Source organism: Sarcophilus harrisii, chromosome 1 (genome assembly GCF_902635505.1).
Source record: "Sarcophilus harrisii chromosome 1, mSarHar1.11, whole genome shotgun sequence".
NCBI classification, from domain to species: domain Eukaryota; kingdom Metazoa; phylum Chordata; class Mammalia; order Dasyuromorphia; family Dasyuridae; genus Sarcophilus; species Sarcophilus harrisii.
The window spans coordinates 117,659,669-117,684,088 of record NC_045426.1 but is presented as its reverse complement, the minus strand read 5'-3'; the positions used below and the strand labels follow the sequence as shown (position 1 = coordinate 117,684,088).

General features: G+C 39.8%; 1 protein-coding gene across 2 annotated transcripts in view; it reads left to right on the top strand.

The window, feature by feature from the left end:
- The first annotated feature begins 3,190 nt into the window (after window positions 1-3,190).
- Window positions 3,191-24,420, top strand: part of RCL1 (RNA terminal phosphate cyclase like 1) — a 59,961-nt gene continuing 38,731 nt past the window's right edge. Inside the window, exons 1-2 of one of the 2 annotated variants that reach the window (XM_031962122.1) lie at window positions 3,191-3,510; window positions 22,422-22,493. In XM_031962122.1, coding sequence (XP_031817982.1) covers window positions 3,375-3,510; window positions 22,422-22,493 — 208 coding nt within the window. In that variant the 5' untranslated portion in view covers window positions 3,191-3,374. Of the gene's footprint in view, window positions 3,511-4,943; window positions 4,968-22,421; window positions 22,494-24,420 lie in introns of those variants that run through there. The other variant, XM_031962130.1, reaches the window with a different exon arrangement.

Genomic DNA, 24,420 nt, shown 5'->3' with positions numbered 1-24,420 from the left:
TTTTTATCTCTTTTTATGTCCCCAGCACTTAACATAGTGTCTGGCACACAGTAGCTGCTTAATAAATGTTTAGGGATAGAAACTGTGCTTAAATCTGTGGGAGATGTGCAGGTGCTTGTAAGCATATATAATGTTTACAATATTTGGTGATTGCAAAAGCAATTCATCATTTCAAAAGATCATTGAGCTAGATCTTGAAGGATGGGTAGGCTAGATGCACACCATAGGCAGAAATGGATGGAAGCTGTAAGCAAAGAAAAATATCCTAGAAGAGAATAGGAGTTGGCTATATTAAGAGATGTTTGAGAACTGAGATAAAACTGGAAAGGCAAATTAGGAATATATGTGTGTGTGTGTGTGTGTAGACATATGTGTGTACATAGGTATACATGCATATATATAACATATACATATATATATATATATATATATATATATTTTAGTGGAGAAGTAGGGAAACACGGTTTTTAATATGAGGCTGAGGAATTGGAGCAATTAACTGGCCTCATAAACAGAGAGCAGAATTTGGAACTAGGGGGACGTGAATTCAAATTCTACCTCAGAGTCTAGCTGTGTGTGACTTTTGGTAAAGTATTTAACCTTAACTTCCTTATTTGTGAAATGGACATAATAACAGCACCTAGATCAGAGGGATAACAAGGATCAAATGAGTAAACCTGTAAAGTATTTTGCAAACCTTAAAAAATTTCTATATAAATGTTATTATTATTTAAGGCAATGCGGATTCAGTGGAAGATAATGCTAGAAGCTAGTACATAGGAGAGATTTTTTTTATAGGAGGGGTAAGGGAGGAGTTAACAGGAGGAGACTAAAGACAAGTAGACCAGTTGATAAGATCTACTTGAGAGATAATAAGGGCCTGAACTAGAGTAACTATAGAGAAAAGGAAAATAAAGAGCTACTGTAAGACTTTCAGTCGATTAAATCAAACAGAAGCAGTGGTTGGTGATGGAAGGGAATGGTTACAAATCTCCTCCTGTGTGATTTATGAGGCAGGAACTAGCTATATGATTCAATAATTCTAAAGCTCCAAGATCTCAGTTGGCATTGAAACTCCCTGCACTAGGAGATTGCAAATTACCCATACTTTCTCATCCATCAATCTTTCCTAGAGGATCTACCTAAGGAACTGAGATCTTCTTTCAGTCCTCTTTAATATTTTATGACTACTAGTGTAAGCCCTTGGGCTGTCCCCCTTTGCTATATTTCATAGGGATGACACCATCCATTGATGATTTCTTATATGTCCCTTCATACATAGTTACATGCTTCAATTTACACCTTTGGATGCTGTTTCCTTCATGACTGTGAGTTCCTTGAGGTCAGGGACTGTTTTTGCTTCTTTCTCTTTGTATCCCCAGTTCTTACCAGACTGGTACATAGTAAGAGATTAATAAATGCTCGTTGACCAACTGATTTTCGATGTGTATTTCCATCACCCTCTGAAATAACTACAATGTTGATTCTTCTGAGGATATTTTCCAGCTCAGTCATTTCACCATGGAAATATCATCCCCCAAAAGGCAAGCTTTTGATACAGGGCTGAGGAAGAGGTTTTTAACCCTTAAGAAGCTTCCAAGCAGGAGAGAGAAGACAATTCCCTACAATACAAGACAGTGTTTCGTGGGTATGGAAAGAATTCAGGATTGGCAGACATTATTGACTTTGATCTCCAAGGACTGGAAAGATAGATGCATAGGCAGAAATGGATGGAGATTACAGTAGGGAAAGTAGTTTATAGAAGAGGTAGGATAAGAAATAAACAACTAGGGAGAGACCTAGAGTTAAGAAACCAGCATTTCAGTTCTGGTTCTAATACTTCCCAGGGACACGGGGCATAGTGGGAAAAAATTGGGGAAACCTGGATGCAGAAATTATCCCCTCAGACAAGACACTACTTCTTTCCAGTCCTCAGTTTCTTCTGTAAAAGTTTTCGCCTGTCAAAGTCAGGGCTGGACACGGTTGGCTTTTAAAGTTAGTTCCAGTTGGACGTTGAAGTGGGTAGGGCTCTGGACTTGGAGTCTGGAAGAACTGAGTTCAGAGGTGTCCTCAAACACTAGTTCTACCATGCTGGCACTGAACCCCTATTCTCCTCAGCTTCTTCATCTGCAAAAATCAGGACTGGACATGATCGGCTTCCAAGGTGGCCTCGGACACTGGCCAAGTCACCGAATCCTTATTTTCCTCAGTTTCTTCATTTGTAAAGTGAAGATAAGCATCCTCCAGGGCTGTTGTGAGGATCAAATGAGATAAAAACGGTAAAGCCTGGCAGCGGCGCACATGATTGTTAGCTGTGATTAGCATCTATTATCTGTTGTTATCATTGGCTATATCATTATTATTAGGCGCATTCCAAGTCCTCGCTTTGGTTAGGCAGCTGCGTAATCCTAAACTGGCCACTTACCCTCCCTCAGTTTCAGTTTCCACATCTGTAAAATGGGATGATGGTGAGGATGACTGGTGAGGACGGCACCCACCTCCCAGGATTGTTGGGAGGACCTGGGTAAAGAGCGCTTGGCAAAGGTTACAAGGGCTAGTTGAAAGCATCGTTTTCCCGACTTTTGAGATGCTTTTAAGCAGTCGTACTAGACCCAGTCACGGGATTTCCCCCGTGTCTCGGTCTCCCCACCTGCAAGCCGGAGGGAAGCGGACGGCCGCCTCGCGGAGCTGCCCGGGGAAGGCAGGCGGCCGGGGCAGGCGCGCTCCTCGGCGTCGCCGTTGGGGGGCACGCCCGCCGCCCGGGGCTCGGGGCTCGCGCTCTTCCCCGGGGCTCGCGCTCCCCCCCCGCCCCCCGGGGCTCGCGCTCCCAGGGCTCGCGCTCTCCCCGGGCTCGCGCTCCCCCCGCCCCCGGGGCTCGCGCTCTCCTCCGCCGCCCCCGGACTCCGCTCCCCGGGGCTCGCTCTCCTCCCCGGCGCTCCTCCCAGGGCTCCGCTCGCTCCTCTCCCCGGGCTCGCGCTCTCCCCAGGCTCGCGCTCCCCAGGGCTCGCGCTCTCCCTCCGGCCGCCCCCCGCCGCTCGGGCCCAGGATCCCGCGGCTCCCGCCCGCGCCGCGGGGGGCGGGGCGCGGGCGGGAGCGAAGGGCGGAGAAGAAAGAGGAACGCTGGGGAGACTCCTCCCTTTTCTCCCCTCTGACCCTGCTGTCTCGTCTCTCCATCTTCCTGTTCCAAACCACGTGGGCGCGCTGGGGCTGCGGGAGCCGAGCTCGGAGCCTCCCGGCCGCCGCCGCCGCCGCCGCCAGCCTTCCTCCTCCCTCGGCCCCCGCCGCGCCCGCGCCGGGAGCCCTCCGGGCCTTGTCGGCGGCGTGAGCGGCCCCCAGCTGCGCCGGCAGCTGGGTCCGGGCGGGGGCGCGCGCACATGGCGACCCAGGCGCACTCGCTTAGCTACGGGGGCTGCAACTTCTTCCGCCAGCGCCTCGTCTTGTCCACCCTGAGCGGGCGCCCCGTGAAGATCCGCAAGATCCGGGCCAAAGACGAGAACCCCGGCCTCCGAGGTCACTGGGGGGGGGGGCTGTCCGAGGGCGTGGGCCGCGCGCGTCCCGGGAGCCCCGGGCTGAGCTCCGGGCCGGGCAGAGCCCGGGCGGAGAGGGGGGGTGGGCAGAGGGGCCCCTCCCGGCGGGGCCCGGGGAGTGCGCGGTGCCGAGCAAGAAGAACGCGTGCGGCGCACCGAGCCACACGTTTTACTCGCGTGTTGACGTTTGGGGAAGGCAGGAGGAGAGTAGCCCGGCCCCGCGTTCCTGGTTTCCCGGGGTCTCCAGGGTGCTGGGTAGTAAACAACTGCACGTTTCCCGAGCCTTACGGACTGCCACAAATCCCTGGGTCTCTCCGTCGCCGTCTTTCTGTCCGGCCCCCAGACGCGGGGACGGTCTGTTGTGCTGAAACGCCATCGATAGTCCGGGATCGAGAAGGATGTTTGTTGTGAGCGAGGTTTGGGGAGAAACGTGAGTGGCTCCCCCCTCCCAGCCTGTTCTCCCCTGCGCGTTTTCTTGGGGTCTCAGAGCTGGAAGGAACCTTTAGGGAGCCCAGAACTTAGAGCTCAAAGGGAACCTGGCAGTCGGCTCATCCAGGTGCTCATTTTTATAGATGAGGAAACTGAGGCCCCGTGCAGAGAAGCGATCCGCGAGATCCCAGGTTACAGAGAGAGGAAGGAGCGGAGCCGGGATTGGATGGAGCTCTATCCTCCCTCTTTCTCTTTCCCCACCCCTTCCCTCCTCCCTCCCCTTTGACTCTAAATCCAGTTTTCCGTCTACCTCACCATACTGGACAAGCTGTGGATTTTGCCATAGAATTTGTTTTCTGCTGTGACTTAATGATAGATTTAGAATGAGGATTGTGAGCTTGATTCTTCTATGCAGAGGCCCAGTGTCCGGGGTCCTTGATAAAGATGGTTTTGGAGTGGAGAGAGCCCTGGATTAGGAGTCCAGAGTTTCTGAGTTTGAATTCTGCTTCCTTTCACAAGTGACTTCCCCTTTGTCAATATCCAATACCTCTTCTGTGATTGAACTGTTCTGGACTTGATCATTAAAGGTGTTTACAATCCTGTGATCCATTAAAGTGTAGACTCTAAAAGAAAGGCCTTCCAGAGTTCCACACAGGTAGACAGTTTAAAAATAAACTCCATTTAAAACCACATTGCATCATATGAAGTCTACTTTAAGTAGCCTTCATCTCCTGAATGAGACTAAGTCTCCTTAGTGGTTCTGTTCATTATAATCCCAAATGTTTATAGCATCTTGGAAGAAGCTCTCTCTTTGCAAAAATGGATGCGATCTGTGGCTGACCATGGCATTTCTCAGATTGTGGTGATGTTTTATTTGACTTTAGTCTTCTATATTATTATGTGGCCAGTATATTTTTTTCTTTACCTCAATTTATTGCCTGGATAATCCCATTTTTGCGTTCACTTGGTTGTCTTTGTCACATGAAGAGGAAAAACATGATGTGGCAAGAGGTAAGAGAACAGTGAGACTTTGAGAAAACCCTGTCCTAGTAAGGAGAAGCATTTATATGTATCTCAGAAAACTGTGTAGTTGAAGCTTTGCCCAAGGTGGCATGGGTAGTGATGGATAAGCTGAGATTCAAAATTACCTAAAGAAAAAGAGCAAGAGAGAAAGAGAGAATGCTAGGCTTGGGATCAGAAAGACCTGCATTCAAATGTCACCTTAGATACTAGAGCTGTGACCCTGTTCATTCACTAAACTGCTCTAAACCTCAGGTTCTTCAGCTGTAAAGGGAAAACTAACAAAATTTACTTTGCAGGGTTATTGTGAGGATCAAATGATGAGAGGAGGTGATGTGTTATAGGTTTTGCAAGCCTTAAAGTGCTTTATAAATGGGAACTGTCATCATTATTTTTACTGCACCATCCATACTTACTAGCTGGTAACATGTGGTAAGAAGTCTGATAGTATATTCCCTGGAAATTGCTCTATCCTTTTAGCATGAGGGTAGGATTCCTACCAGAGTTATAAGGTACCAAGATATCATTTATTTTTCAAGGGATAGCCATTGGGCTAGGTCTTTGACATCTCTGGTCTCTGCTACCATTTGACATCTAGGCCAACTTCCATTGGTGGAAAGGCTTGCTCATTGGGACCACCAGAGCCTTCTCTCTGCTACTTCTAAGCCGATGCCTGTTGTTGCAAACAGCAGCTGTCTCATTCTCCCTCCCTTCACCTCTTCTCCAAGGTTGCTAACCTTTTCAAATGCTATCAAGTAGCACACACCAGGGAGTTCATTTTGATGGTCTTGAGCAAGCACTGTTGAATGCAATAATCATCTCTTATTTGCTTTGCCCTATTTATGTACTGTAATAAACACAGAAGGAAAAAAAAAATGAGATTCATGATTCAGATCCAGGTATTGATTTTCAAGCTTCTAAGACCCTATGTGTATGTTTGCCCACATAGGGAGCTGAGATGTGATGGCATCCAGCAATCTGCTGTTGTGATTTCAATTTGTGGTTTCAATCTGAAAGAACCTGTGAAGGTTGATTTAAGGTGTAGATGAAGGGGAAATGTTATTACTGACCTTTTCCCAGAAAAGTATTTAGAGTAGCATGTTGTTATTATTCAGTCATTTTGGTCATATCTATTTTTTTGTGATCCCCTCCCTACCTTGGGGATTTTCTTGCCAAAGATACTGGAGGGGTTTTCTATTTCCTTCTCCAGGTCATTTTACAGATGAGAAAACTGAGGCAAAGAAGGTTAATGACTTGATCAGGATCACATAGCTAGTAAGTATTTTAAGTTGGATTTGAATTCAGGTCTTCCTTGATCCAGATCTGATGCTCTCTCTAAGCTACCCATAAAGTAGCCATAGACATGAACATTTCATTCCTGTTTTATCTTTGGTTTGCCTGGCTGCTAAGGCCTTCTGCAATATCATATCTTTCTATTTTTCAGCTTTGTCTCATACATTTTGTCTGGATACATTTCTAGTAATCTCTTTGTTTTACCTTGACAGATGTTGTGTTATCACATCTCCATATCTTTGCACGGACTTTTGTATTCCCTCCTAATTTCTTTCTCTCCAACATTCATGCCTTGTTTAGTTCTTACCCATTATCTGAGACTCAACCTAAATGCTATGAAAATCTTCTCTGATTCCTTTGTCAGTAATTATTCTGGTCTTTGGATTCATACTTATCCTTGAGTCTTACTATTTATTATCTCCTAAATTGTGAATTTCATAAGGAAAGAAACCTGGTTTAATTTGAAGCATATTTCCCCAATTCCTACCATAGGGGTCCAGACACAATTAACTCTTGGTTGAATGCTTCAGAGGGAATGATAGACTCCTACAGTTGGAAGAGACCTTGGAAATCTTCTCATTCAACCTCCCATCCAACAGAAGAATCCTTTCCACAGTATTCTTGGTAGTAGTCAGTTAATCTCTGAATATTCCCACTGATGAAGGATCTGCTACCTCATGAGATAATCCATCCCATTGTTGGCCAGTTCTGGTTGTCAGATTGCTTGTTATTATAGAATTATAAAATCAGAAATTTGGAACTACAAGGGACTTTGGAAATCCACTAGTTTGATATGACACTCTTGCTTTTCTTTATTATTTATTTGTTGTTGGTTTTTTCCCTTTAAAAAAATTGATTTTATTTTTTTCAATTAGCAAGCATTTTTTCCTTCTTCTCAATTTCTCCCCCAACTCTCACTGGGGAAAAAAAAAAAAAAAAAAAAAAACAAAGGAAGAAATCCCTTTCTATAAATTAAGGAAAACATCTCTTTGTTGACCATGTCCACAAATGGGTCTCATTCTGTATACTGAGTCCATCATTTCTCTGCGGGGAATATTCTTCCATATTTGGTATTTTGGAATCAAGATTGGTCAGAGATGTTTCAAATCTATTTATTTTTTACACACTTATTACAGATGAGAAAACTAAGGTCCAAGGGGATTAAGAGACTTGACAGGATTACATAAAAATCAGGCAGGATGCCGAGTTAAGAACTTTGTTTCTGAAATTCTGAGACTTTGCTCCTGCTTTCTTCTCCCAGGGAACAAATAGTATGAGCCTAATATTTCTTCCACTCTTTGTGAACCCATTTGGAGTTTTCTTGATAAAGGTGCTAGATCAGTTTCCCATTTCCTTCTCATTATTGAGGAAACTGAGGCAAATAGGGTTAAGTGACTTCCCTAAGGTCAAACAGCTAGTAACTGAGGGAAGATGAGTCTTCCTGACTCCAAGCTTGACATTCTATATTCACTGCACCACTAGCCCCAAGTCAGTGTTGTACAGTGGATAGAATGCTGGATGTGGAGGGCCCTGGATTTAGATTCCTGCTTCCCTTCTCTCCTCTTTCTCTCCAAACTAAACTATATGCTTTTAAACATATTCTCTAAATGGTCTCAATTCATTTACTTTCTCTATGCTGGCCAAAAGGAAAAAAAAAATCAGAGCATTGACTTAAAGTTTGACAATTTTATCAAAAAGAAAAGAGTTGGGGATATTTATTCTGAAGAATAGAAGGTTGGGAATGAGTTATTAGATAAGCTATCCTCAAGCATTTGAAGGAATGTTACTCAGAAGAGGGATTAGATTTTTTTCCTTTGTATCTCGAGGTCAGAAATTATACATTGGGATAGATATTGCATGAAGGCAGATCTTAACATATTTCCTAGCCAATAGTGATTCAAAGGAAGAATGAGCTACCTGTGGAAGTGTAATGACTTCCCTGTTTCTGTAATGCTTCCATTATTGATGCTTGGAATGGTTGAATGCTGAGGTCTCTTCCACCTTTGAGACTTAATTGGTTCTACCTGTAACTTCCTTTGTGGACTTGAATCGCCCATTTCTTCAGTGTGCCTTACTACTTATCTATAAAATGGTCTTGGCAGCAACTTGCTGGACTTAAACTAGATTGCTATAGAAGGTTCCTTCTGGCTCTGATAGATAGTATCATGCCTTGCTAGCTAGTTCCTAAAAAATCTCACTCTAATATCTTGGGCAACTTGTGAGATTTTAATTAACAGATAGGATTTGGACTTGGAAGGAAGGTTTATTTCTACTAATAGGAATTTTTGTGATTAGGATAATAATCAATAATGGCTTACACTTAAAACTTTTTGTTAGTTGATTTTTTTTTGTTTTTATTTTATTTATTCATTTTCAATACTTAAAATAGTTTGATTTCCATCTTTTTTCTCCCTTTACCCTTTTCAGATGGCAGTCAATCTGATATAAGTTATACATGTACAATCATATTAAACATGTGTCTGCATTAGGCATGCAGTGAAAAAGAATTGGAATGAAAGGGAAAAACCATAGGAAAGAAAAAGCAACAAAAAAGTGAAATACATTCTTGGATCTGCATTAGTTCTTTCTCTAGATGTTTTCATTTACATTGTATTTTGAGGTTTGAGTGAAGTGCCTCACAACCTTGTGAATTATCTCCTACAAATATTATTTTCCCCATTTTCTAGATGAGGAAACTGAGGCCTCAGTGAGTGACTTGCTTAGGGTCACATAGCTAGGAAGCGTGGGAAGTGGAATATGATATGGAACAACACAGAATGCCTTCTAACTTGGTCATTCTTGTCTTATTTGAGGAACTAGAGAGGGCCTACCATCCTTTTCTATTAGCAAAATGAGACTAATTCTTGTGTTCCCTATCTGACAAGGTTACTTTGTAAACCTTAAAAGCACTGCAGAAATGTGAGCTGCTATTTCTTGACATCCCTGGCCATAGGGAAGAATTGAATATTGTTTTGTTGATATTTTACTGATAATGTGTTAGAACCTACAAAGATGAATTAATTGAGTACTAGGTCAGTATCATTGAGAAGAAATTTGGAATAGTTGTGTGATGAGGGAGAATGGGGAAAGAATGCTAAACTTAGTCATACCTGGCTTAGAGGGCTCAGTCTGACTTGTGCCAGCTTCCTAGAATACCTGGTATATAAGAGGTGCTTAATAAATGCTTACTAACTGCACTTTCCCTAAGTTCTCTTGCTAGATCAAAGGCTTGTTCTCCTACTTGGCCAGGGTCATAGACCTAGTAAGTATCTGAGGTCACACTTGAACTCAGGTCCTCCTGACTCCAGGGTCTGTGCTCTATCCACTATACCACCTAACTGTCCCTCCATTTTTTTGAAATCAATTTTTATTGATATTTTTTGGTTTTCTACGTCATCAACATTTTGGCTTTCCCATGTAACAAATAACATTTTTAAAGAAAGAGAAAATCATCAAAATTGATTAGTATGTAGAGGGAAGTCTAAATATATATTCAAAGTATGTTTCAATTCTAATAGTAATAATATTCTAATAATAACATTAAAATTAAAGAATAAAAATAATAAAATTCTAATAATAATAGTAAATTCTTTTCACTTTTGACCTAGGTCACTTGACTCCAAAGGACAGTGTTATTTCTGGACCACCATTTTGGCTCAGTACTAATTAGGTGTGTGGTCATTTCCATACCCCTCTTTTATTCATCTGATTGATCAATCTGTCTGTCCATCCATCCAACTATCGATCTCTATTTAAAACAGGGCACCCCTGTTTTATCTCACAATATTCTGGGGTATTGCCCCTGAATTGGACCAAGGAGAAATCGGACACAACCATAGCAATAATGGACATTTTTTCCCCTTCTTTCTGTAGATGATGCTTCACCCTGTGGCAGGCCTGCATTACTTACCATTGGCCGTGAAAGCCAACAGCTTTCCACCAAATGATGATTATTGGCTGCCCGCTCTATTTTTGTCTTCTTAAAGACAAATGCCAAGAATCCTAATTGGCCTGTTTTCATTCTGCTGTTGCTTAGAAGCTGTAAAATACTGTTCCAGAAAGAACCATATACTCTTTTCTTTCAAGGGAGAAAAAATTCACAACAATGGCAACATTAGCTTTTTCTCCTGCTTTCCATTTTTTTTTTTTTTGGTCAGGAATACTAGGAAAAATTTTTCTTTCTTAAAACAGGAAACAAGAAAAAGGAACATATAGGAAGCAGATAGATTGGGCTAGCGACCAGGACAAAGCAGTAAATTGAATTCAAGTATCCACAAGTTTTTATTTTCTAAGTAAAACTGGGATTTAAAATGATTCTCTAAGGAGACTTTTATAGTATGTGTTTAGTAGAGATTCCCCTGGGAGAGAGAATGAGGGCAACATGTTGGTTAAGTCATAGTTTGTTGGTTGCATTATTTCCATAGAGGCAGCCAAGTGGGTACTGTGGATAGAGTACTGGTATGACCATGAGCAGGTTACTTCTATAAAATAAGGATAATAATGGCACCCATCTCCCAGAGCTGTTGTGATGATCAAATGTGATAATAAGTATAAAGCACTTAGTGCCTGACACAAAAGTGGGCATTTAGTAAATGGTTGTTTTTTTTCCTTTCTTCCATGGATATCTTACAAGTTTCAAATATTTATTATTTATTGTGTGCAAGGAACTATATATTTTTATCATGTTTAACATATTTTGGAATCCTTGCCATGTGGGAGTGGGAGGAAGAGGGGAAATGCATATATTTTGAAAATAAAAAGCTTTAATAAAATAAAAGGTGTTAATTATGAAGGAGCAATATTGGTACAAAAAGACTATAGGAAAACTTTTGGAAGAAGTTTGAAGCCTGAGAAGGTTTCATGAAAGAAATGATCCTGTAGTTAAATCTTCTTTCTTTCTTTCTTTATTTGGTTGTTTATTTTAGGTGAGGTTATTGGAGTTAGGTGATTTGCCCAGGATCACACAGCTATTAAGTGTCTGATTCCATATTTGAACTCATGTCCTTCTAATTCCAGGACTAGTAAGTACTTGATTATCCATTGTGCCATCCACCTATCCTCCTCTAGTTAAAAGATGTCAGTAAATAGTGATGAGGAAGGAGTACATTCCAGACTTGGAATAGTGGCCCAGGACAAGATCAGGAGACAGACAGCAATTGGAGAGTAAGTGTGCAGAGGGAAATAATGTGAAATTAGCCCATAAAGGTTGGTTGGAACAGAACATGGAGAGTCTAAAATGAATGCTGGGATGTTTTTCTACTCTAAGCCGTAAAAAACCATTGGATGTGATTAGAGCAAAAGTGTAATGTAGTCGTTCCTGTGAATTAGGAAGTTTAGAAAGGATAGATTAGAAGCAGGGGGTTTAATGAAGTGGCTGTTGCAGTAGGCCAGGTGAGAGGTGATGAGCATCAGGAGGGTGTCTGTTTGTAGTGGGAGTGGAGAGCTAAATTCTATGCTGTCATTCTTCCAGGCAAGACTTTGAACACTGCAAGGCAGCAAGAGGCTATTGATTTCAGAAGATGTTGTGATGGTTCTGAGCCAGCCATTGCCCATCCTGCTGCCCCTTTGAAGGCTGATTACGGTCTTTCGGATAAAACTAGAAAAGGAAGAACAGGGGTCTATTTCTGGAACAATTTGGGTCCAGGCAGGTCATATTATATGAATGCCACCCCCACCATATCCCACCCCATTTTCTCTGTTGTTAGCCAGTGTTTTTCTGCTGGTGACAGCAGGTTAAACTACATGTCTGGAGCTGCTTGGAAGGGTTACAGAAAGGCACTGTCTAGCCTAGAGAGGGTGTCTGTGGGTAGGAAGAAAGGGCATTGACCAAGTGACAAATGAGATTTAATATTAACAATATATGTGTATGAATGAGCCTTGTATCTTTTTATATTTAGCATGAGGTAGAAGAGAGTTTATGATTTTAAGCTTTCTTATTAGTTTGGATTCATTGGTGTGAGGAACCCCTTGAATGGTGAAGATCACAGTTTGACTTTTCTGTGCCTTCTCATCTTAATCTCACTCTTGGTCCTCTCATCAATCTGTTGATACACCCAAAGTTCTGGGGACCTTCCTACTGTAGATCACTTGATATTGATAAGCATCAGTGTGATTTGTGATTTGGCCTAAGTATTGCTCTTGTCACATGCTCATCCCACCTCTTTGTTCTGATCATTTAGTCTTCTGAAAAACGCTTTCCATTGCCCATTTTTCACTGCCCATTTCTCTTTGGGGAATGCTTATAGTCCCTTCTTAGAGCCTGGAGTATTAAACTCAACCCAGTCAGTCAGCATCACTCAGAGAAAAGATGGGAGAAGTTTGGGGTCATTAAAAGAAGTGTGCCATTTCCCAAATTTAATCCAGCCTCTTCTACTCCTGTTTACTTTTGGGCCCAGCTTATTATCTGTGTGCAGAGACTGCTTAGGACAAGGGTTCCAAACCTGCAGCCCATAGACTTCCCAGACGTTGCTGCATAGATTATAGGGAGATCTATGAGGTAAGATGGGGAGAAAAATCTTTATTTTTCACTAAGCTTGGTGTCCTTCATTGTCCTGTGCATTGTATTCTGTACAATTAAATACGCCATCCTGGCAATGGGATCATAGGTTTTATCATGTTGGCAAAATCAGGGGTAGGGATCGAGTAGGGGGTTCATGACACAAAAATTTAAGAACTCTTGATCTAAGAGAGAGACAGAGACAGAGAGAGAGACACACACAGAGAGAGACAGAGACAGAGAGAAAGAGACAGAGAGACAGACAGACAGACACAGAGAGAGACAGAGAGAAAGAGACAGACAGACAGACAGAGACAGAGTGTGTGTGTGTTCCCAGCTGAATGGATTATCCATCCATTAGCATGCCATATACTGTCCAGTACTGTTCCTGAAATAGTTACTTTTCAGTACTGATAGCTGTTGTCAATTAAGTGTCACTCCCCTTTCCTCAATGAATTTTATCCCTGTCTTAACAATTTTTCTTTTTTTCCCAACTCTTTCCCTCATACCAGAAGACTTCAATAATAAATAGTGATTATCCCTAAAACATTCTAACCACTCAGGTCCTCAGTCTCCCCACCATCCAGACACACACACACACACACACACACACACACACACACAATTCCTGTGAACTATTCCTCCATTCCATCTTGGCCACACACAAAAATGGTCATACCCTTGATATTGCTATCACCTACAGAGGTATGATCTCTATGTTGAAGAATTCAGAAATCCCATCATCCAACCATAATCTATTGACTTTTCCTTTCTCCTTCTACCTTCCTTTACATAATCCTACTCTTCACCACACCATGACCTCCAGTCCCTTGACTTTTCAAATTCTCTCCCAGGCCATCTTCCCTGCATTAACTAGACACTTCTCTCATCTTGACTCCTTGGTGAATCAGTTCAATTCTGTAGTGTCTTTCTCCCTTGAATCCTGTATCACATTGCCAGTTATAATCAGTCAAGCCTTAGCTTTGGATCATTCTCACCATTCACTGCCTTTGCTCCCACACACATGATGCTCATGAAAAAAATCATGCAACAATTCTGATTGTACTCATTACAGATTTATATAGTATATTCTTCACTGGCTTCTCACTGCTGCTAGGTACTCCTACTGCACCTCCCTTTTCAACTCTCCACAGTGGCTTTCTCACACTTTTTCCTCAAACCTCCCACTCCTCCCTCACACTTTCAGCTGAGAACCTTGCCATATACATATATATGTATATATTTTATTAAAGCTTTTTATTTTCAAAACATATGTATGGATAATTTTCAGCATTCACCCTTGTAAAACCTTCCTCCCATCTCCTCCCTAGATGGCAAGTAATCCAGTATATGTTAAACATGTGCAATTCTTCTATATATATTTCCACAATTATTGTGCTGCACAAGAAAAATCAGATGAAAAAGGGAAAAAATGTAAAAGAAAACAAAATGAAAGTGAACAACAACAAAAAGAGTGAAAATGCTATTTTGTGATCTACACTCAGTTTCCATAGTCCTTTTTCTGGGTATAGATTGCCTTACATATTTTATAGAAAAAAAAAAAATAGAGGCCATTCACGGTGAACTTCCTTGTCTATTACTCAGGTGCTTTTTACCTGTCTTTCTTCTTTTATCCCTCTCTCACATGATGAAGTGGCCCTTACTAAGACCAACTCCTCGACTTTTGAAGTGAACCCCCATTCTATCATCTCCTCCAAGAGACTGCTTCCTCTGCCATCCTCACTCTTTCATTAATTTTCAGTCTTTCTTTGTCTGCTGGTTCATTTCCTACCACCTATACATATACCCATGTCTCCCCTATCCTGAAAAAAAAAAATCCTAGATTATTCCATCCCTACTATCATTCTCTATCTCTTCTGCCATTTGTAGCCAAAATCAAATAGACTATTTACAGATGTATCTCTTTTTCTCTCCTCTCACTCTCTTCCTAATTTTTATCTTTCCACCAAAATGGTTCTCTCCAGAGTTACTAATTGTCTTAGTTGCCAAATCTAATAGCCTTTTAAAAATTTCTTACTCAGCTTGACTTCTTTACAGCCTTTGAAACAATTGTTTATGCTCTCTTCCTTGATACTTCTCTCAGTTTTGGGGACACTGCCTGCCTGGTTCATCTCACCTTTCTACCCTTCTGCACTCCTTTATGGGATCTTCCTCCATATTATGTCCTCTAATTCCAGATGTTCCTCAGGATTCTGTCATCTTTTCCCTCTATACTCCTTCACCTAGTGATCTCATCAGCTCCCATGGATTTATTTAATTAAATATATTAAATCATTTTACTTATTTAATTATTAATCAATAATCAATATGCTGATGATGCTCCAGTCTGTCCTGGTCCAATCTCACATATCCTACTGGCATTCAGATGTCTTGAAGTGGACATCTTAAATTCATGATGTAGAAAACTGAACCCTCCCTAAACTCACCCCACCTTCTACTTTCCCTGTTACTGTAGAAGGCAACATCATCCCCCAGTTTCCCAGGCTCACATCCTAGTAGGAATCATCTGGATTCCTCACTGTCTCTCATACTCCATAGCCAAGCTGTTGCCAGTTTGATTTCACCTTTGCAACATTTCCAGAATATGCCTTTTTTTTCTCCTCCGAGACTGCTACCACTTGTGCAGAGCTTCATCATCTCCTGCCTGTATCGCTGCAATAGCTCTCTGCAGTTCAGTACGTTCTCCATTCAGCTGCTAAAGGGGTTTTCCTAAAATACAAGTCCAACCATGTCACCCCCTCTGCTTAATAAATCCAGTTGGATTCCTGTTGACTTTAGGAGCAAATATAAAATACTCCGACAATCTAGCCCCCTCCTACCTTTTCATTCTTCTTACAGCTTACTCTTCTACACTTACTCCTCAGTTCAGTGAAACTGGGCTCCTGTCTGTCCCAAAACAAGACACTCATCTCTCAGCTCTGGACATTCTTTCTGGCTCTCTCTCATTCCTAGAACATTCTCCCTCCCCTTCTCTGCCAGCTGACGTGTCTGGCTTCCTTTAAGTTCTAAATAACGCTCCATATTCTACAGGAACACTTTTCCAATCTCTTTTAATTCTAGCACTTTCTCTCTACTAATTAATTTCTATTTATTCTGTATATAACTTTGCATATATGTTTGTGTGTTGTCTCCATCATTAGATCGTAAGCTCCCTGAGGGCAGGGACTCTTTTATCATTCTTTGTCCCCAGAACTTAGTACAGTGCTTGGTACATAGTAGATGCTTAATAAATATTTATTGATGAATTGATTTGCTAATAAATATTTATTGCTTAATTTTTTATACATGGATTGTCTAAATTTCCAAGTAATGATGGGTTTAATTTAGGAGGCATTACAGGATTCCAAAAAGTGGTATAATCAACACAATAACATATATAAACCAGCGTATCTTGAGAAACAGATCATTTGTAAAGAATCTCCCCCTTTTCCACTTGATCTCTGTATCATCATCATCATCATCATCAAGTGTTAGAAGTGTTGGGGGAAAATTAACAATTGCCTAGAAAAGTTAATGACATGTTCAAGGTCAAGAACTATAACTAGAACCTAGTGCTCCTGGTTCACTACTTTGTTATCTACCCTAAGAAATTATTTCACCTCATTATATTGCACCTTAACTGAATAAAATTAAATCTCCTGATCTCCAAGACTCTTAGGGATTAGTGTTGGGAAAACTTCATCTCCTGACAGTTAATGGAAGGAGCAAAGGGACATTTGTGCTCCTAGGAGTGTGTAGCCCAAAGCTTATCTAGCATTATAAATTAAGTTGTAAATAATGACTATTCCTGGGGGGAAGAGGAGAGATTCCTTGTGATTCTTGACCTGGAGCTCCATATGTTCTTAATCTGTTCTAGGCTCCAGCCGGCTCTGCCAGCAGCCTTAGCCAGGGTGGCCAGAATTTCCTCCCAGAGCCTGATGGGTTAGTCCCGAGTTGAGAGCTGCTCCCTGACGGTGGAGGCCCAAATTTCTCCCATTTGTAGCTTATCCTTCTCCTCAAATACAGCTCATATGAGGGCAAAAGCAGTGATTTCTCTAAATTTTTTGTTTTCCTGGGTGTTTGGGACCGTGTTCTGCATGCATCAGGTCTTTAATAAAAGGATTGAATTGAAATGTGTAGAGGAAGAATTGTCTTTTCTGTCATGAGTGGAGCTCATGGTGACAGTTTGAATGAGGAGGAAAAGAAACTATAGAAGATCAATTTCTTCAGGTAGAAATCAAGACTTCTGGCAAAGGATCATAGATTAAAAGAGAGAAGGAACTTAGAAGATATCTAGTTGAAATCTTCTTAAACTGAGGGCCCCAACCCCAGGTTGGAATCACGTAACCAAATGTGGGGGTCACAAAATTTGGCACTAGTGAAAGGTATCAGATACTCTGCCAAGATCTAATTCTTTACATAAAAATAAACAAGCACAAACAGATCATAAGTATACAAATGTGTTTTCATCTTTAATAAATAGTAAAATTATATGTATATCAAAAATTGTTTTAAAATAAATTTCTTTATAATTTATTATTAGTAAATGTTTAATTTGTATGTCTATTTTACATTCTTATATGCTAAGATCATGTAAAAATTTCTCAGGCAAAAAGGGGTTGTGAGTGGAAAAAATTTAAGGAGAATTGATCTAGATGACCCTTTTGTTTTATAGATATAAAAACTGAGGCCATCGAGAGGGATGACATCCCCAAAGACACATAGGTAGCAAAGTGACTATTCAGAATTGGAGTTTTTTCAGCTTTTAGACTCCAATTCTACTGTGTTTTTTACCCCTGGCACCTCTCTGCCTCTCATTTGACTTAAACCTAACCCTCTTAACTAGAGTTATGCTAGAAGCAGCTCTTATCTTGGGAGAGCCAGTTGTGAAATTTTCAGTGTAAGCATTTATATGCAACTTTGTACATATATTTTATAGACACATTACATATACATTTACATACATTTTACATGCATATTTTGCATACACCATTTACGTACACATATTATGGTGAACTTTACAAATCAAGATTTTATTATTTTGTTTATTACCTAGTCTTAAAAAAATGATGGAGAAAACGTTGATCATGGGAATTGAGATTATAAACTTATGCTGCCTACATTTTTCTTTCTCTTCTGGTTGTTAAATTTTACCAACACACCAATGCTAAAAACCTTTCACTTCCTTACTTTGTTGCACTTTTCTCCACTGACAGTGAGGATAATTCTTCCACTTTACCCTTTAAATAAATACATTTCTTTTTTCTGTTACCCATGTTTCCCACAGTATAGGCAGCCATTCTTTCTAAAAGAGTTCCCAAAAAAAAGGGAAAGAAGAAAAAAAAAGTTCAGCAAAACTAGCCAATACGTGAGAAAAATACATTTGGGCTGCCATACATATCATCTTCCACTTCTGCAAACAACTGGGGAGAAAATGCTTTTAATATCTCTACTTGTGGCCAAGTTTGGCCATTATAATTTTGCAACATTCTGTTTTGATCATCTTTATTGTTATATTTATATTACTTTAGCTTTTGTATATATTGTTTTCCTAGCTCTGTTTACTAAATTTCCCATCACTTTTCTATCACTTAATAAATTTTCTATTCTCACTCTAAGTTTTAATTTAGAATAATAAATAGTTGCTTAATAAATGTTAGCTGTTTTCTACTGTATTCCCAGATTTTTACTTTTTTTTTGGTATGGGGTCCAGGAGAAGGAGGGAATATGTGGTAGATTATATAAGGAAAATAAGAGAAAGAGTGATTTTAAAAGATTGTCAGACTAAGGGATTCAGTAAGTCTGGGGTCTGGTGTCAGCTCTCTTTTTTAACTAGATATTTGGTCTTGAATAAGCAAACTTCTTCATCTCTCTGACTTTTCCTTATCAAATGAGGCAATTAGATGAGATAACCCTTTTGGTCCTTTCTAGCACTAAAAATCCAGGAGTCTGCCATAAAATTAGAAACAGCTCAATGCCATGGATTCCTTCATGGAAGAGTTATTTTGTCTTCATTTCTTGAAGAGTACCAATGACATCTGGAAAGTGATGTCTTGATTTGCAAGTGAATTGGACTTAAGTGAGGCAGGTCTGTGCAAAGTCATCAGTCTCACTTTCTCCTTCAATCATTTGGAGGGTGGGATGGAGAGGATTCCTGCTATAGACAAGGAGTGATTGGCTCTCTGGCTTGGTCTCCCCCTGCTTTTTTTGGGGGGTGGGGAGTGGAGAAGGAAGAGAAGCCATGAACTTGGCTCATCTTTTTGTTTGAAAAAATTCCTCCATTGTCACATGTTCCATTAAAGTGAGACAATAATTTGCTGCTGAAATTAATTCATTAGGGATCTCTGTAACTTTGGGAGCTTTCTCCACTCATCCAGATGACCACTCTTTGTGGTTTTAGATAGACTTTCTAAAAAAATTCCATTAATGCCTTTTGTTTTTACATTAACTACGTTTTTCATTGTGTTCCTCTACTCTCCCCTTCCCTAAAAGTTATCCCTTATAATAAAGAATTTTAAAAGGGAGGGGTCTATTTCATTAAAGCTATACAAAACATTGGGGAAAAGTCTGACAGTGTTGACAGTCAGCAGTGTTCCACACCCATTATCCCCCACATTTTTAGAGAATTAGAGCAGGAGGAGGTGATTTCATATCTTTTCTAGGGCCAGCCTAAGTCATTATAATATTGCAGCTTTATGATATTTTATTTTAATCTTTTCTGTTTATATTATAGTGAATGCTTTTCCTGGTTCTGCTTACTTTATTACATATCAGTTCATATAGTATGTCTTTCCATGCTTCTGTGTTCATCAATCATCATTTCTTACAGCCAAGTTATATGCCATTATATTCCTTTATCATGACTTGTTTAGCCATTTTCCAATCTAGAGGAATTTTTTCCAATTGAGATTGGTTTTTTTTTCCCTGAGTATTTTTTTAATTATAGCTTTTTATATACAAAATATATGCATGAGTAATTTTTTAACATTGACCCTTGCAAAAACTTCTGTTTCAACTTTTCCCTTCCTTCCCCTCACCCCTTCCCTAGATGGTAGGTAGTCCCATACATGTTAAATATGTTAGTGTATTTTATTTTATTTTATTTTAAATAGCCTTTTATTTACAGGATATATGCATGGGTAACTTTGCAGCATTAACAATTGCCAAACCTCTTGTTCCAATTTTTCACCTCTTACCCCCCCACCCCCTCCCCTAGATGGCAGGATGACCAGTAGATGTTAAATATATTAAAATATAAATTAGATACACAATAAGTATACATGACCAAAACGTTATTTTGCTGTACGAAAAGAATCAGACTCTGAAATATTGTACAATTAGCTTGTGAAGGAAATCAAAAATGCAGGTGTGCATAAATATAGGGATTGGGAATTCAATGTAATGGTTTTTAGTCATCTCCCAGAGTTCTTTTTCTGGGCATAGCTGGTTCAGTTCATTACTGCTCCTTTGGAAATGATTTGGTTGATCTCGTTGCTGAGGATGGCCTGGTCCATCAGAACTGGTCATCATATAGTATTGTTGTTGAAGTATATAATGATCTCCTGGTCCTGCTCATTTCACTCAACATCAGTTCGTGTAAGTCTCTCCAGGCCTTTCTGAAATTATCCTGTTGGTCATTTCTTACAGAACAATAATATTCCATAACATTCATATACCACAATTTATTCAGCCATTCTTTAATTGATGGGTATCCCTTCAATTTCCAGTTTCTAGCCACTACTAAAAGGGTTGCCACAAACTTTTTTGCACATACAGGTCCCTTTCCCTTCTTTAATAAAAAGATTGGTTTTTGAGAGTTCATAGGATCATAGATTTAGAGATCAAGTAAAGATTTGAAGGGTCTTTGGAGGTTTAGAGGCCATTTAGTTTGGATGATTTGACTAATCATTTGATTGATAAGGAAACTGAGGTCTAGTGAAATTAAATGAATTGGCAGCTAAGAAAATTCACTCTCTGGCCCAGTCTAATGATGAGCAGGTGAACTTTTCTCAATTTACCTAAACTTTCTTTGCAAAAAATAGAATGTCCATTTCCCTTTATGTCCTACTCAAAGCCTTTCCACTTTAAGAAAGGATCCTGCCTGAGCTCATGCTTTCCTGGCATTATTTTTGAGAAAATATTGGTGCTCTTATAGTGTAAAAGAGATTTTGGAGGAGGACTTTGGATAAGGAAGTTAATAACTTTTGTGATGATTAGTTGGAGATGTGATATGGGAGTGGAGTGAAATATTATGGCTGTAAGAAATGGTGGAAAAAGGATGGTTTGAGAGAAACCCTCAAAGACTCTTGTGAACTGATGCAGAGTAGAATCAACAATTTATAGAAATAGCAACATTGCAAAATTCAACAATTTTGAAAGACTTAATTCTCATCAGAGCAAATGAATTCCTAAGAGGAAGTATTGCTGCCCTTCTCAGACAAATCGATTCAGAATTGATTTAAGTCTGCTAGGAACTGTGCTAAGCTCTAGGAGCTCGCGTTAAGCAACTATGTACATATAAGAAATATTTAAATTAATGGACGTAATCTCAGAGGGAAGGTAGTGTGGGGAGAAAGGCAGGAAAGGGTCAGGGAGAGACTAGGAAAGACTTCTTTAAAAAAAAAAAATAATAGCTTTTTATTTTCAAAATATATGCCGAGATAGTTTTCAACATTCAACCTTGCAACCTTGCAAAATCTTGTGTTCTAAATTTTTCTCCCCCTCCTTTCCCCACTCTCCCCTAGACAGCAAGCTAATTAGGAGTTGAGGGATTCATCTGCAGAATTGGTCACTTAAGTGGTAAATACTTATAGGTGAGTCAATGAAGACTCATCCTCACTTAGAAAATCATAAAAATCATAGGGTTTTTAAGAAAACTAATTGCTTATCAATGTTTCTAATGAGACCATATATTTATATCTTAGCTACTGTTTTCCATCTTCTAATTTAGGCACCTAAATTTTTCTGTAGGGCTCTTCTTTGAGGATGAGGTTTAATGAAAATAAACAGCATTTCTTCTCAGGCTTGCAGAGCTTGGATCAGAAATTCAGTTCCAAAAGTGCTAATCATCCTAGGAGTCTATTTGTTATTCATCACATGTTTAAAAGGGTCATAGAGATCATCTTGCCCAATGATTTCCATTGTAGAGTTGAGTGGTTTGCTCAAAATCACACAGTTATCAATTGATTAAAATTAATTTTAAAATGAAAATTAATCTTTAAAAAGTAATTCAATATGTGGGAAAAGGGAAAGGAGTAAGCATTTTTAGAGCACCTGCTAAATGCTTTACAAATAATATCTCATTTGTTCCTTGCAACAACCCTGGGAAGTAGACACTATTAGTATCTTACAGATGAAAAAACTGATTCAGAGATTAAGTATTTGCCCAGTCCTATAGCTATTACGTATCTGAGGCCATATTTGAATTCACATCTTTCTGACTCCAAGTCCAGCATTCCATCTACTATATCACTTGACTGCCTTTATTTTTCCAATCTTTAGAACCTAGTGTGTTACTTGGCACATAGGAGGTTTTTAAATAAATGTTCAAGAAATAATATTAAATTTAATGCTTATATTAAATTAATATTCAGTAAATAAATTCTTCATTTTCTTTTTTTTTTTTTTTTTTTTTTTTTTTTGCCTTTTTCTTACAGATTTTGAAGCCAGTTTTGTACGACTTTTAGATAAAATAACCAATGGCTCTCGAATTGAAATAAATCAAACAGGTAAGTTGGCGCTTCCCTTTTCTTTGCTATCATTTTAGGTATCTCCCACAAATAATCTGCTCTAGTGGAAGGTAGACATTCTTTCTTGTCTGACAATCAGTTAATTAGAGTAAGTGGCCTGAAATTGCCTGGAAGAAGCTAAGAGGACTATGAAAATCCCATATCAAGAACAAATCCCTTTCCTTTGTACATAGAAGCACAAATAATGGAATTTTCCAGCTCTTCAGCTGCTTTTAAGAAAACAAATTCATATTTAAAAGGCTATGACATGGTTGGAAAATTGTCACTTTTCATGGACTCGGGATCTTCATTCTGCCCTGCCTTGTTTTAACGGGCTTCTAGCCAGCATAAGTAGCTTCCATGCCCTATGTTCATTCCATTGGTGATTCAATATAGTCAGGAAACTTTTCACATTTATCTTTTCTTCTCATGTCTTTTGCTTAAACTAAGGAGGGTACTGATTTGGTTGAGAATAGGCTATTAATTTTTTTGGTGAGCATCTTTTTTCCAACAGTGGAAGTATTCATTGATGTGATCTAATTAAACTATATACCTTTGTATAATCTACCAGTCCTATTAAGCAGACATTTGAAACATTGTCTATGTGTGTTAGACATTAGGGAATCAGGGGGAGATAAAAGGAAACTGTTCTGTCTTCAAGAAGCTTATATTCCATGAGGGCTATTATACAGTACACAAATAAATTGAGAGTATATACAGAGTAATTGAACACAACTTCCAGAATGAAAATGTGTTAATAGCAATGGCTTGGAGGATTTGGAAAGGCATCTGAGCAATGTGTATATGAATAAATAAATAGAGTTGAATAAATGAATTGAATGAAAAAAGCATTTATCAAGCACTATGTACAAAGTGCCAGGTTAAGCAAATTGGAGAAACAAATAGAAAAATAATACAGCATCTGTTCTCAAAGAGCTCACCTTTTGATGAAGGGAACGGCACATTTGTAGGTTTCAAGTTTTCAGACAGATAAAAAAGTCCTCTGGTCCATGAGGTGCAACAGCAAAACACATGATTATTTCCACAGATAAAATTAACATCTTTTTCTGATACTGAAACATTTGACAGAGCCCAATCCTTTGGGCACAAAAATGTGTGTGTGTGTGTGTGTGTGTGTGTGTGTGTGTGTGTGTGTGTGTGTGTGTGATTAATCTCTCCAGCTCTTAGCAGTTCCTGGCTCATAGTAAGTGCTCAGTAAATGCTAGCTTCCTCCCCTTCTCCCCTTTCAGCCATTACAGGGTACATGATTTTATTATTGTGGGTACTCCAGTACCTCATCTGGTACTCCACTCTCCCTCTCAAAACCCTGGTGTGCTTTAGTTTTTGTGAGTTACTATGGCAAAAATAGAACAAAACAAAAAACTTCACCACTCCATTAACTGGTTAGGAACTTCTAAGACTAAACAGATGGTCCTTAAGAGTTCCTGTGGCCAAAAACCTTGTTTCTCTGGGACCAACCTGCTGAGGAGCTTCTCTGAACTTTACCAGACTGGTCCTGGGATGACTCTACAGAGTCCACACTAGTTCCATACTTAAAGGCTTTACTGTTGTTGATCCAATGTGTCTGACTCTTCCTGACTCTATTGGGGGTTTTCTTGGCAAAGATCCTGGAGTGGTTTGCCACTTCCTTCTCCAACTCATTTTACAGATAAGGAAACTGAGGCATGCCAGATTAAGCGATCTTCCTGTTGTCACACAGCTAGTAAGTGGCTGAGGCTATTTGAAATTAGAAAGATAAATATTTCCAACTACCCACTGTGCTACCTAGCTGCCCCCCAAATTTTGTAGAGCCTGCCATTTCCCAATTCTGCTGGCAGAACCTTCAAAGAGCCACGTAGCCATGTATTTATCCCCTGTTTTTAAGAAGACTGAAGCTGCTGAATCTCTTGAGTTTGGAAGTTCTTAG